The sequence below is a fragment of the Ranitomeya variabilis genome, chromosome 6, assembly GCF_051348905.1.
Source record: "Ranitomeya variabilis isolate aRanVar5 chromosome 6, aRanVar5.hap1, whole genome shotgun sequence".
Lineage (NCBI taxonomy): Eukaryota > Metazoa > Chordata > Amphibia > Anura > Dendrobatidae > Ranitomeya > Ranitomeya variabilis.
In genome coordinates, this window is record NC_135237.1 from 153,291,828 (window position 1) to 153,306,150 (window position 14,323).

The following is a 14,323-nucleotide window of genomic DNA, read 5'->3' on the forward strand; positions in this document are numbered from 1 at the left end:
AGGGAACATTTCACAGTTAAAGGAAGGAAATAACATATTCAATGAAAGTTCAACAAATTCTTGATGCAAACATAACTAGTGTTGAGCGATACTGTCCGATACTTGAAAGTATCGGTATTGGAAAGTATCGGCCGATACCGGCAAAGTATCGGATCTAATCCGATACCGATACCCGATACCAATACAAGTCAATGGGACACCAAGTATCGGACGGTATCCTGTATGGTTCCCAGGGTCTGAAGGAGAGGAAACTCTCCTTCAGGCCCTGGGATCCATATCAATGTGTAAAAGAAAGAATTAAAATAAAAAATAGGGATATACTCACCCTCTGACGCGCCCTGGACTTTAAGATAGACATTATTTAGAGTTGGTGCCAATAAAAATGTTATATTGCAGCCAAGTTAAATTGTTTTCGGCTCTAGATACATTTTAAAATAAGAAAACCTCTTATGAGTCCTCAAAATAAAATTCAGAGTCAAAAGTACGGAAAAGAACAAATAAACAAAGCCTGATGCATTTTGGAAGCAAGTCCTGTGGACCGATGATCAAAGGTGTGTGCAGAAAAAAAGGGCACAGAAATTGAGGAAAAGAATATCTCACCAACCATTAAGCATGGGGTTGGATCAATCTTTGGGGTTGTATTGCAGCCAATGGCACAGGGAACATTTCACAGTTAAAGGAAGGAAATAACATATTCAATGAAAGTTCAACAAATTCTTGATGCAAACATAACTAGTGTTGAGCGATACTGTCCGATACTTGAAAGTATCGGTATTGGAAAGTATCGGCCGATACCGGCAAAGTATCGGATCTAATCCGATACCGATACCCGATACCAATACAAGTCAATGGGACACCAAGTATCGGACGGTATCCTGTATGGTTCCCAGGGTCTGAAGGAGAGGAAACTCTCCTTCAGGCCCTGGGATCCATATCAATGTGTAAAAGAAAGAATTAAAATAAAAAATAGGGATATACTCACCCTCTGACGCGCCCTGGACTTTAAGATAGACATTATTTAGAGTTGGTGCCAATAAAAATGTTATATTGCAGCCAAGTTAAATTGTTTTCGGCTCTAGATACATTTTAAAATAAGAAAATCATATATTTTTTAAATATGCAACTTCATAGTTGTGCAGGGCAGTAAGTTACTTGTATCGGACGGTATCCTGTATGGTTCCCAGGGTCTGAAGGAGAGGAAACTCTCCTTCAGGCCCTGGGATCCATATCAATGTGTAAAAGAAAGAATTAAAATAAAAAATAGGGATATACTCACCCTCTGACGCGCCCTGGACTTTACCGCCGTAACCGGGAGCCGTTGTACCTAATTATGCGCGCTTGAAGGGCCTTAGATGACGTCACGGCGCTCTGATTGGTCCGTAGAGGTCGCGTGACCGCTACGCGACCAATCACAAAGCCGTGACGTCACCTAAGGTCTTTGAAGCGCTTGAAAGACCTTAGGTGACGTCAAGGCTTTGTGATTGGTCGCGTAGCGGTCACGCGACTGCTACGGACCAATCAGAGCGCCGTGACGTCATCTAAGGCCCTTCAAGCGCGCATTCTTAGGTACAGCGGCTCCCGGTTACGGCGGTAAAGTCCAGGGCGCGTCAGAGGGTGAGTATATCCCTATTTTTTATTTTAATTCTTTATTTTACACATTGATATGGATCCCAGGGCCTGAAGGAGAGTTTCCTCTCCTTCAGACCCTGGGAACCATACAGGATACCGTCCGATACAAGTAACTTACTGCCCTGCACAACTATGAAGTTGCATATTTAAAAAATATATGATTTTCTTATTTTAAAATGTATCTAGAGCCGAAAACAATTTAACTTGGCTGCGATATAACATTTTTATTGGCACCAACTCTAAATAATGTCTATCTTTTCCAGCTTCAAACTCATCATACAACTATTCAGGGTCAAAATGTAGCAGCCTAATGTCCGCTGTACCACTGTCATTCACATTAGCCATCAAGATGCTCAAGTACCTCGAACACAAAACACATTGGAGACGTGCTAAACAGGAATGAACCTTTCACCTAATCTATAAGGTTGGAATAGAAGAGGAAAAAAAAATGGTTACACTTCAATTTTGGGTTTCAAAACAAATCAATATAACTGTCTGTCTGGCATATACAGTGACTATACAACAGCTTTATTGAACTCTGGGACTTGTAGTCATGATCTTTTTTATTAACAGCATTAATATTTTACATTAGGAAGTAAACCTACATTATGAAATTAACATTAACTATATCATGTCACACAAAGAGTCATATATTGATGCAGAAAGCTGTTACTGGATACTCTGCACAGCAAAAGCCATTGAACAAGTCAGATAAGGTGTATAGTTATGGTTTTCTGTGATAGCTTGCAGCATAATAGTATATGTATCATGAATGATAGGAAATGCTACATCTGTACATGCAACAAATAACACAATAAAACCTTTGCATATTGTATAAAACTCATTGTAAAGATATTGTGGAAACCAACTAATATATTTTCACTACTTTTATGGCAATAGTATTTTGAAAGATATGGGGGCTTAAGCATCAATGTGTTTCTGTCCGAAAAACTGGCATAAAATACTTTGCAAAAATGCAAACATGTTGTGCTTTCAGGTTTTTTCAGTGCAGAACTAGCCAACTTTGTCAAGGTTTGCGGCATCTAATTAACGTCCTAACATGCAATACGCCACAAATCTTAGTCCAGGATCTGATTGGAGAAATATACTACTTAATGAGTCAGGCACCTCCTATTTCACCACATCCCTTCATTAAGTCTTAATGAATTGTGGCCTTGGAGATCAGGCATTTCACTTTTAAATGAAACTCGTAGCTTTATTTTTTTAAAGAACGTCATGTTGAGCAATGGACATTTTTGTAACTGCTAAGGTTTCATAATGCAATGCCAAACCAGACTTGTGTTTTTCCCTTATACAGCTACATTGTGCACTAAAGAATAATTTTGCTGAACTCTGTTCTTGAGGGAGGGTGACTAATATTAGTAATGATATCATGAATAGACCTATTACCTATGTACCTAAAAAGAAAAATTTTCTCTCTAGTAAATAGTTATCAGAACACAATGCCAATAACATCCACATGAATACCTGGACCGAAGGTTTTCCAGCAGAACACTGCTGAGAGCCTTTCCTCTCCATGCACATTAGTGAAAATCTGGCACCTATGAGGCTGTTGTTGGCTCACTGGTTGTCCTATGAATCAAGTTTAGTACATACTAACTACTGTTACAGTAAACCCCACATTCACCAGTACAAAGTTGCTCAGATGACTACCTTTGCTTACCATATATAATCGTTCATGTATAGGTCGACCCGAGTATAAGCAGAGGCACCTAATTTTGCCTCGAAAAACTGGGAAAACTTAGTGACTCGAGTATAAGCCAGGTATGCATTGTTCCCTCATCCCTATTCTGGTATGCATGGTTCCTCACCCCCATCCTTGTCTGCATGGCTCCTTTTTCCTATCCTTGTATGCATGGCTCCTTATTCCCATCCTTGTCTGCATGGCTCCTTATTCCCATCCATGTATATATGGCTACTTATTTCCATCCTTGTCTGTATGGCTCCTCATACCCACTGTTACATGTATGGCCCCCATGAGAAAAGCATAACTTTTTTTTACTTACCTTCCCTGCGTGCCCTCGCAGCATCTCGTTCCGATGCTAGCAGCACCTGTGGCCAAGCGATCAGGTGTCCCCCTCTCATTAAGGTAATTAATATTCATCTCTCTTCATGCCTATAGGAGTGGAGAGATGTGAATATTCATTACCTTAATGAGCTGGCACCCCTGATAGCCCAGCAGCTTCTTTAAGCCAGCAGCTGTGGCTGTAACTGTGAGCGCGCTCTAAGAGAAACAAATATTCATTGCCGGTGAAGTGAATAGTCATTTCTCTTTAGCAGTGGGAACAGGCTTTAGCCGCAGCTGCTGGCTTTTGCCTTCTGTGACCCGCTGCTCCGCCGCTTCCCCTGCCGTAAACTGGAACAATGACTCTTGTATGAGCCGAGGGGGCATTTTCAGCACAAAAAAGTGTGCTGAAAAACTCAACTTATACACCATGTATATACAGTATTTTTTGGGGCGCATGCAGCTCATCAACTCCAAGAACTGACTGATCACCTATTCTCTTATGCATCACATCCCTTGACATGTGCTATAGTAATCAGTTATTCAATTCACCCATCATTAGTTTGAATGCTGTGGCTGATTGGTAAATCTACATATTGCATAAGTTGTTGATGCTTTTGTAAAAAGTCAGTATTTTCTTTGCACTAGGGTTAAAGAAACTGCAATGTACTGTACACATATGTTTCTTGGGGCACACTGTTTTTCTTTACAATATTTTGGCAAAGAAGACACAGAAATTTCATTTCCACATAATGCCTTTGAAATAATAATGCAATAAATATACATGGTATTAATGAAAATTTCCCCTAATGTTGGCGAGTACAGGTTACAGATACTAATAATGAGATTGCCACTCTAATAGCCATGAAGCTTTTCTAAACCAGACTGTGGACAGCACAAAATACAATAGTGAACAATGTACACAGATAAGGATTATCATTATCTGGAACTGAAATAAGTGGAAAATTCAATAACCCGAGACTTTATTTACCACCATTCAAGGCGTTACTTGACTTCTGTGCATTTCTGCTGCTGAAGTACCTTAGCTATATTGCAATCTGAGATAACTCTAAAGTGAGATAAATGTCTATAGGCCTTAGATTAAAAAAATAAAATAAGGTTAAACATTTGCAAGTGTGCTGTTTGAGTAAATGTATTCTTGAAACGTAAGGTTCCTGGGGTTGACATCATTGGATAATATGCTTTGTGATATCACTTCTATAGCAAAGCAAAAATTGAATAAATATTTTCAAATGGCTAAATCAAAAGTCTTCTTTGTTGGTAAAAGGTTAAAATAATTTATTTTTCTATAACCAAATGTACACTCTGTAAAATTATATGCACCTTAAATTTCACATCACGGCTGGAGTTGCATAGTTTCTCATGGTGTGCTAGAGACCTCATCAGGCAAATGTCTGCTAAGTAGTAACTGCAGTTGTTCAATTTTTATTCTTCCTTTCCAAAGTTTCTAGATATTTACATCTATTTTTCATATTTCACAGAACAATAGGGGTGTCCACAACTACCCAGCTGCACCACATATTTATCTGTATGGGATTCCCTACAAGTATAATTAAGGGAAGAGTTTTAGGAGGATGTCTTATGAAGGCAAATGGACACCATAGAGGGAGTTCCTCAACTAGGGATCTTCTCTATGAATCATAGCTTGGAGCAACTTAGAAAAAGCATCTTGGATTCTGGAGGACACAACACATAGTCTACAATTTACTGAGCTAGCCCACATGTAATGCTACATTTAACATCCAGTCCGTGCTGGAAGTCAAAAGTGTGACTGGCCAGAGGCAGCAGCCCGCAACTATCTGGTCTCGGTAGAGAAGGCATTCTTTAAAGCGGTTTTCCAGCATATTTTTCACAGGATTCAAGCATGTAGTGGAATAAAATAGCATGATAACTTATACTCAGTGGTAAATCCGCCTCTGCACCCAATGTGAATGCTCAAGGGGATCTGCTAGTCGTTGTGAACTGTTATGAACCCATGGCCTCAGTCATAGTCATGTGCTTACCATACACACATGATTTTTGCAGCCTTTTAACCTCAGTAATCTTGCAGTGACTATGCTACCATGCAATGATGGTGCTAACATCACTACAGAGGCCAGCATTTAGGTACAACAGTCACGTTTGTATGGTGGGCACATCATGTCTGGAAGACTATTAACAAAAACTTGAGGACCATCAGATTTGTGATGGTGGAGCACAGTGTGTTAGCAGGTTGTTATAAGTAGAGTTGAGCAATATTTGTTTGGGTTCCCTCTAATTTGGCAAGCTATAGCGGATACCGAATAAGCTGTTTGTTGGGCTCTCCATGCATGTGCTGTGACTGTGACACCACCGCAACACATGCAGCTGTGGGGCCGATCAGCTGATCAGCCGGTGCAATCCCGGAAGCCGGGTTACCTCTGCAGATTATTCGGTAAGCGTTATAGCTTGCCAAATAAGAGAGAAGCTGAACAAATTCACTCAACTCTAGTTATAAGTAATTTCATTTTATCACATTTCCTAATTTGAACTTATTTGTAAAAATCCAAGACAATAATTTAACAGCTGTCTTCAAGAGGACATAAATAAGCAACAAAGTAGCTCAGTGGTGAGCTCTGTAGCCTTGCAGTGCTGGAGATTTGGTTTCAAATCTCACCAAGGAAGACATCTGCAAGAAATGTGCATGTTTCCCCCATGTTTGTGTGGGTTTACTGGAGTAGTCCAATTTCTTTCCACTCCAAAGGCATAGTTAAAGGGGATTTAGATTGTGAGCACCAATGGGGACACTGAGGATGATGCCTGTAAAAGAGCTGTGGAAATTAATGGCGATATAAAAGCAAGTAAAATACATAAATTAATAATGAGCTCATAACCTTTATTACATAGAGACTGGAAAATTCTTCCTCCACTTGTTCATGTGAATGTGCCCAAACATCCAACAGCTGAAGTGATCTGTGACCAGGAAGCTGCCATAGTTTTAGATGAGTACAGCTCTTGTGTGTTCTGGCACTTTCACATCCAAATGTGGAGTTAAAATGTTCCAAGCTCTTTGTAATAAGCGTTCTAAGCCCATCATTTATGTTTTTTTTATTTTTTTTATTTTTATGTAAAGTCATTAATTTCAAAGGCGCTTTACAAGTCATCTAATGCATGTTTAACATTTTGAAGATAAATAAATGAAAACCACATGTCCATTTCATATGTTGGAGAAACAGATATTAAATGATTTTAAGACCAAGATAACAGATTCTACCAGAAGCACCTTGTCCTAATGTCACATAAGCCTAATCCCAAATTACATCACGTAATATAGTCCAGAGCTGCATTATCAGTCCATAAGACTTCAGAGATTAAACTTTCCAGCACATTTTTCTTTGAAATATCTACAATGCTTATACTATGGTAATTTACAATCTGGAAAGTTAGATCTTTACACCAGACATTGTACAGTCAACTCATCTAATGTAGGAAAAAAATGCCCTTTCAATAGTGTTGAACGATACCGTCCGATACTTGAAAGTATCGGTATCAGAAAGCATCGGCCGATACCGGCAAAGTATCGGATCTAATCCGATACCGATACCCGATACCAATACAAGTCAATGGGACTCAAGTATCGGACAGTATCCCTGATGGTTCCCAGGGTCTGAAGGAGAGGAAACTCTCCTTCAGGCCCTGGGAACCATATTAATGTGTAAAATAAAGAATTAAAATAAAAAATATTGCTATACTCACCTCTCCGACGCAGCCTGGACCTCACCGAGGGAACCGGCAGCGTTGTTTGCTTAAAATGTGCGCTTTTCCTTCCTTCCGTGACGTCACGGCTTCTGATTGGTCGCGTGCCGCCCATGTGGCCGCGACGCGACCAATCACAGCAAGCCGTGACGTAATTTTCAGGTCCTTCTAGGCATTCAGTATTTTAAAATTACGTTCCGGCTTTGTGATTGGTCGCGTCGCGGTCACATGGGCGACGCGACCAATCACAAGCCGTGACGTCACGGGAGGCAGGAGACGCACGCATTTTAAAATGCGCGCGTGTCCAGCCTCCCGTGACGTCACGGCTTGTGATTGGTCGCGTCGCCCATGTGGCCGCGACGCAACCAATCACAGCAAGCCGTGACGTAATTTCAGGTCCTTCAGGATTTTAAAATTACGTTCTGGCTTGTGATTGGTCGCGTTGCGGTCACATGGGCGACGCGACCAATCACAAGCCGTGACGTCACGGGAGGCTGGACACGCGCGCATTTTAAAATGTGCGCGTCTCCTGCCTCCCGTGACGTCACGGCTTGTGATTGGTCGCGTCGCCCATGTGACCGCGACGCGACCAATCACAAAGCCGGAACGTAATTTTAAAATACTGAATGCCTAGAAGGACCTGAAAATTACGTCACGGCTTGCTGTGATTGGTCGCGTCGCGGCCACATGGGCGGCACGCGACCAATCAGAAGCCGTGACGTCACGGAAGGAAGGAAAAGCGCGCATTTTAAGCAAACAACGCTGCCGGTTCCCTCGGTGAGGTCCAGGCTGCGTCGGAGAGGTGAGTATAGCAATATTTTTTATTTTAATTCTTTATTTTACACATTAATGTTGTTTCGATACCGATACCCGATACCACAAAAGTATCGGATCTCGGTATCGGAATTCCGATACAGCAAATATCGGCCGATACTTGCGGTATCGGAATGCTCAACACTACCTTTCAATACATGGACTACAATAACAAGCAACACATTTGTGAGTTCAGCTTTCATAGGTGATAATAAATGTATAATTGGTATCTGAATGTAGCAACCTCCACCTAACAGATAAACGATGTTGCGAAAGTTCCCTATGTACATGGAACTGTAGCGAGCATGTGCAACTTTTTACTGTCCATAGCAGTGGTGGTCTCACATGCTCGGTACTGCTCCATTTACACAGTGGACTTTGGTAACCTCATTTTCAAGATCAATGAGGGTCTCAGCAATGGGCCTTTAATGTCTATACATTTATCATCTATCCCGTGACTAGGAGATGGATGATGCTAATGCGACAGCCATTTCACATATATGAACAGTAAAGTATTATTCAAATGTGGACAAACTCATAGTTTCTGTCTGGGAATGAGACCATTGCAATTGTCTAAAGGCCCCGTCACACACAGCGACGCTGCAGCGATACAGACAATGATGCTGATCGCTGCAGCGTCGCTGTTTAGTTGCTGTGTGGTCGCTGGGGAGCTGTCACACAGACCGCTCTCCAGCGACCAACGATGCCGAGGTCCCCGGGTAACCAGGGTAAACATCGGGTTGCTAAGCGCAGGGCCGCGCTTAGTAACCCGATGTTTACCCTGGTTACCAGTGTAAAATGTAAAAAAACAAACAGTACATACTCACCTTCGCGTCCCCCGATGTCCGCTTCCTGCACTGACTGAGCGCCGGCCCTAACAGCAGAGCGGTGACGTCACCGCTGTGCTGTGGTTTCACTTTCCGGCCGGCAGTCAGTCAGTGCAGGAAGCGAACGGCAAGGGACCTGACGGACACCGGAATGTGAGTATGTACTGTTTTTTTTTTTTACATTTACGATGGTAACCAGGGTACACATCGGGTTACTAAGCGCGGCCCTGCGCTTAGTAACCCAATGTTTACCCTGGTTACCAGTGAAGACATCGCTGAATCCTTGTCACACACACCGATTCAGCGATGTCAGCGGGACCTCAACGACCAAAAAAAGGTCCAGGCCATTCGGACACGACCAGCGATCTCACAGCAGGGGCCTGGTCGCTGGTACGTGTCAAACATAGCGAGATCGCTACTGAGGTCGCTGTTGCGTCACAAAACTTGTGACTCAGCAGCGATCTCGCTAGCGATCTCACTATGTGAGACGGGGCCTTAAGTCAGTGGTCTCCAATCTTTCTGACCTTGAGAGCCACATTCAGCTCTGAGAGAAAGTCGTGAACCACATTCGGATCTAAGATAGAGGATCACCAGCCTCATCCAGCTCCCTCCCTCCTCACAGTATTGGCAACCAAATAGCCAATTGCGGGTATAATTATAACCAAAGCTTTTCCACAGAGATCTCCTGAAGCAGTATACCAAGCTCCAAGGATTACCACAACACCCCCATTCATTATTCTCCCATCAAGCACTCCCCACACACTGTCTCATCCAGCTTCAAGCACCTCCTCTGACAGTTCATATCATCCTTTCGCCAGCATACCATTCTTAAATTACCTCTAAACCCCTAAGATCAGTATGTGTGCATCCAGATCTGCTCTTCTGTGCAGAGCTAATCACCATTTTGAGATGTGCTCTTCAAACCTGTTTGCCAGACCTAGAGCTAAGGCACCAAGCTGGCAGACAGCTGTGAACTGCATTTCATGGGACCACAAGCCACATGTGGCTCCTGAGTTACAAGATGAGGACCCCTGATCTAAAGCATAGCATTTTCTCAGATTCATCACTACACCGCAATCTTTACATTTCCTAGTAAAGTTCCCTTATTTAGAGGTATATTTATAGCAAACAATGGGATGCAACTAGTCATGGGACCATATAGTTCTCCCCACTGCACTACGAGGGGGATTTTACAAAGTGTGAAACTCTAGATCTGTTATTTATAACACATTATTTAAAGAAATTTGCATTGTTAATGTATTGTTATGTGACCAAACAGATCCATAACAAGAATACGGAAAGATGCCAGTTCTCTGAGAGTTATGGGAATAAGGCTTGAAGGCAACATCGGTGCCATGAACTTTAGCATAAATCATAAGCAATGCTTTTAAACACCTCATCTTTCCCAGTGTGCACTATTCACATCTGAACCTGCTGGCACTTACTGTGAATAAAAGGCTTATTCTGATGTGTCAGCACTTACACTGGAGACTTACTGTGGCGATCCGTAACTAGAGCCTGTCTAGGTTTTATATGTGCAAAGTACTGAACCGCTCTGACTACTACAGTACAGTAGAAATACTGCTGAGATCCAGATAAAATACAGACTGCAGCCTACCCTGAAAAAAAGGATTTCCTCCCTGCAGATCCAGCAAATTTTCCTGCTGAGTTAATTGTTTTGCTTCAGTAATAATGACAATAATAATAATATTCGAATTCTAAAGATATGGCACAGGAATGGAGACTGTAATATTGAGGCGGAAGTAGCAGCCTTTGTGAATGTTGTTTTTACTCTTGTCTAGTGATGACCTCTCCTGGTTGAGTTGCTCATTATAGATATTTATGCTGAGAAAATGTTGAGAGAAACACAAAATGGATAAGCCATAATAATAAAAAAAGCAATATAAATGATTGCATCTGTTCTCAATGCAAATCTAAATGAATTCTGAAAGAAGAAACATGAAAAAACTGGAGATTATTTCCATTTCTTTCATTTTCTAACTTATTTTAGTTAAATATGAAAGTTGATTAAATTAAACCAGGGGAATGCAATGTTCTGTCTACACTCGCTTGGCAAGTGTGCGCAATCTCTTTACTTGCAATCAGCAAAACAAGTCAATTGTCTGATTTTAGCATCTTATAGGGTAACACCTGCAGCCGCCTTTTATCTGCTGAGACAAAACCCTTTTATGTATACATAAAACCTGCAAATATGGAAATTGGAAGGATAAAGTCATTTCATTTCTTCTCTCATTCATTCATACACATATTCCTTCTCAGTTTTTACTTCTAAATCTTGAAATATTTTTTAATTTCTCTTTATAATTTCTGGTATGAAACTTTTGTAGGTTACTTTGTACCTACAAAACATCAATCAGATGTAATCAAATAAATAATCTGTGTACACATATAGGAAAACACATTAGATTAGATATTGCCCAGGCTATAATTATTATTAAACAGCTTATCTGATGGTGACTACATGAGCCAGGACAAAGTCTCAAATCTTTTTGTGTGTCCATTTATAGGAATACAAATGATTGAGATTTTTCCTGTAAATACCAGCATATTCCAAATTCATTCAATCAGTGCTTAATCATTTACAATAGTTACCTTGAAGGAGTGATAAACTTCCTATTCACATATAAAAAAAAGCTAATTTTCTTTCCCTTTGAAGGCAAATCTCATTTGTTTCTGGATATTCCCTAAACTTGAAATAAGTGAAAAAAAAGTGGCCATTGGGGTGAACATGTCTTCTAGACTTTCACAATTCTAGCCTGAAATGGCGGCTTATAAAAAAGTATTCATCTAAGCAAAATTTAAGTTAGTGCTCCTTTAAAATGCCTAGTAATAGATCTCCTGAACTAAAAAGTCAACCCATTAAATCAGTCATTTGACACACAAAAACATTAAATAAAAATATTCCTTAGTTTTAAAACAGTCATTAGGAATCACTTTCATCACTATTAGAGTATCATAAAGTGCCATAATGCAACTTCCTTGTGGTTGACACTCATCAAACTATCACTTCTTGTGTAAGGAAGACATAACATACAAAAAGTTATGGAACTATCGTGGTCCATGAGCCACTTGGGTGAGAAATAAGAGCTAAGTGTGATGCGACAATATTTGTAAATCAGTCATACAAGAAGCCTATGTGACACTGCTGCCTTTCAAAGACACATGGCCAAAAACTTTTTGGAATCACAATTTACTGTACCAACAGCTACAGTAAAACACACATTGAAGAAGGTCTGAACTGATATCATAGTTTCTAATTTATAGACAAAGGGAAGTAAATTAGGGCTAATCAGTCATTTAGCCAGAATTCCTGATGACAGCTCCCGCTTTAATGTCCCTTACTTCTTACCTATTAACCACATGGGCTACAGCCTGTAGGCGTCTTGCAAAATCCCACACGTGCCCATAATACAATCAGATCACCACTATAGTCAATAGCTGACTCTCTAATGCTACTTTATGATAAGCCAGGTGGTGACTTGAAAGGAAGGAACACGACTCTCATGTATTAATAATGAGGCATTATGCATATTTTATTCTCTGTACATATCATAACATAATTGACATAGGCCTTATATAGAACATCAGTATGAATTAGAAAAGTATAATGCCACAAAATAGCTACACATGATATGAATCACAGGACAAGCAACTTTCTACCATAAAAATCTGATCATGGCTAATTAGAGCGCAATTGGGCCATGCAATCATTATAATACAACTTAGTGCTATTCCTAGCTTAAGCCATCAGTTAATTATTACAATTGGTGATCATATTTAGGTGAGGTGTGATTCCTTCGTCTTCTGCTTATTCACAATAAAGGTTCATGCAGCATCATTCTACAATATCCCTCCCTTTAGAATGAAGACCATCCAGTAACATGTGTCATTAGAGTAAATAATACCCTTCCAAGACCAAATGAAAAGTAGCAATAATAAAAAGCACAGAAAATACCATCATGCAGAACTTTCAGGAAAAGGCCAACTCTTAATATGTGCACTGTGTCTGCTGCCTGCTCATCATGCAGTGAATCCTCATGAGCAAAAATCCTGCTGTCCTAAAACAAATCCACCCTGCTGTGCTCCTAAAGAAACACTTGGAAACAAGTGAAGAAGTAAGGAGATAGAAAAGGCATTGATAAGACTTACGGGAATCAGAGGTGGCACCCCAGGCTCTGCAGTATAGGTAGCTCCAAATCCCCAGGACAAGAGCAGCCCCTCTGGCTCTGCAAATCCAAACCATGGCTTCTCAGGTTAAACTCCAGATCCCACAGGGTTAGTACAGTAACTTGCTCCTCTATGTCCTCCTCAGGGAACTGATGTGGGGTGTTCTTAAAGGTGGAATGACACAGGGCTTCCCTTTTAAAGAATAACAAAACCCACCCCCCGTTTTCTCCTAGACCCTGGGCTGAGTCACTGAGACCTTATTCTTCCTCAACATTCAAAGTAACAAACTTGCTCCCTCTCTGCTGGAGAACATGATTAAATGTAGAAATGGCGAAGAGAACAGGACCGGCAGAAACGATGTGGAGTCTTAAGAGGAAAATCCCAGAATGGTCATGTGGCAGCAGGTTAGGAGAGGAGAAATCAGGGGATGGGAGCAGTGGTGCTGATGCTGCTGCCTCTGCAGCTGAGTCCTTCCTCTCTGTACTGTGATTGGAATAGCCTTAGCTCAGACACACAGGCATACTGTATATATATGCATGCACACAGCCGGGCAGGCAGTCCTACAAGACACTCCCCATACACACACACACAACACTTCTAGATTTATTCAGCAGAGAGGAAGAACAGCTCCAGTACTGCAGCACCAGCAGCAGCTCCTCAGCACTCCTCTTCAGATGATCCTCGGCCAAAGCTGCAATTCTGCAATGTTACTTCATAATGCAAGTCCAGATAAATCACGGCGATGAGACTATTGTAAGGTGGAAGCTTTCTAGCAGGAGAGGCTGTTGTTTTAATCTCTGCACCAGCTCCTGCAGACTGATGGAAGGGGGAGGGGATGTATTAAAAGGCTGATCAGGGAGCTTGGGATGCTAAGGTTACTGTCTGCAGTTCTGACTTTTCTCAGTAGATGGCCCTTTCCTGGCAGTGAAGTGATTACTATACATAATACACTGTACTACAGAATATTAACTGGCTAAATACCTGGCGTGCTTTGGAGTCTTATAGTTTATAATATTTACTGTTACATTTCGTAGAATGTGAAATAAAGATATACCTGCTATGTGAGCCTTTTATTTGCATTTATACATTTTATTGCATTTGCATT

General features: G+C 41.0%; 1 protein-coding gene across 1 annotated transcript in view; it reads right to left on the reverse strand.

Moving 5' to 3' along the window:
• Positions 1–14,016, reverse strand: part of CNTNAP2 (contactin associated protein 2) — a 3,158,824-nt gene extending 3,144,808 nt beyond the window's left edge. The window contains exon 1 of the mRNA XM_077269131.1: positions 13,201–14,016. Within this exon, the coding sequence (XP_077125246.1) occupies positions 13,201–13,294 (94 nt within the window). The 5' untranslated portion in view covers positions 13,295–14,016. The remainder of the gene's footprint in view (positions 1–13,200) is intronic.
• Between the last annotated feature and the right edge of the window lie 307 nt (positions 14,017–14,323).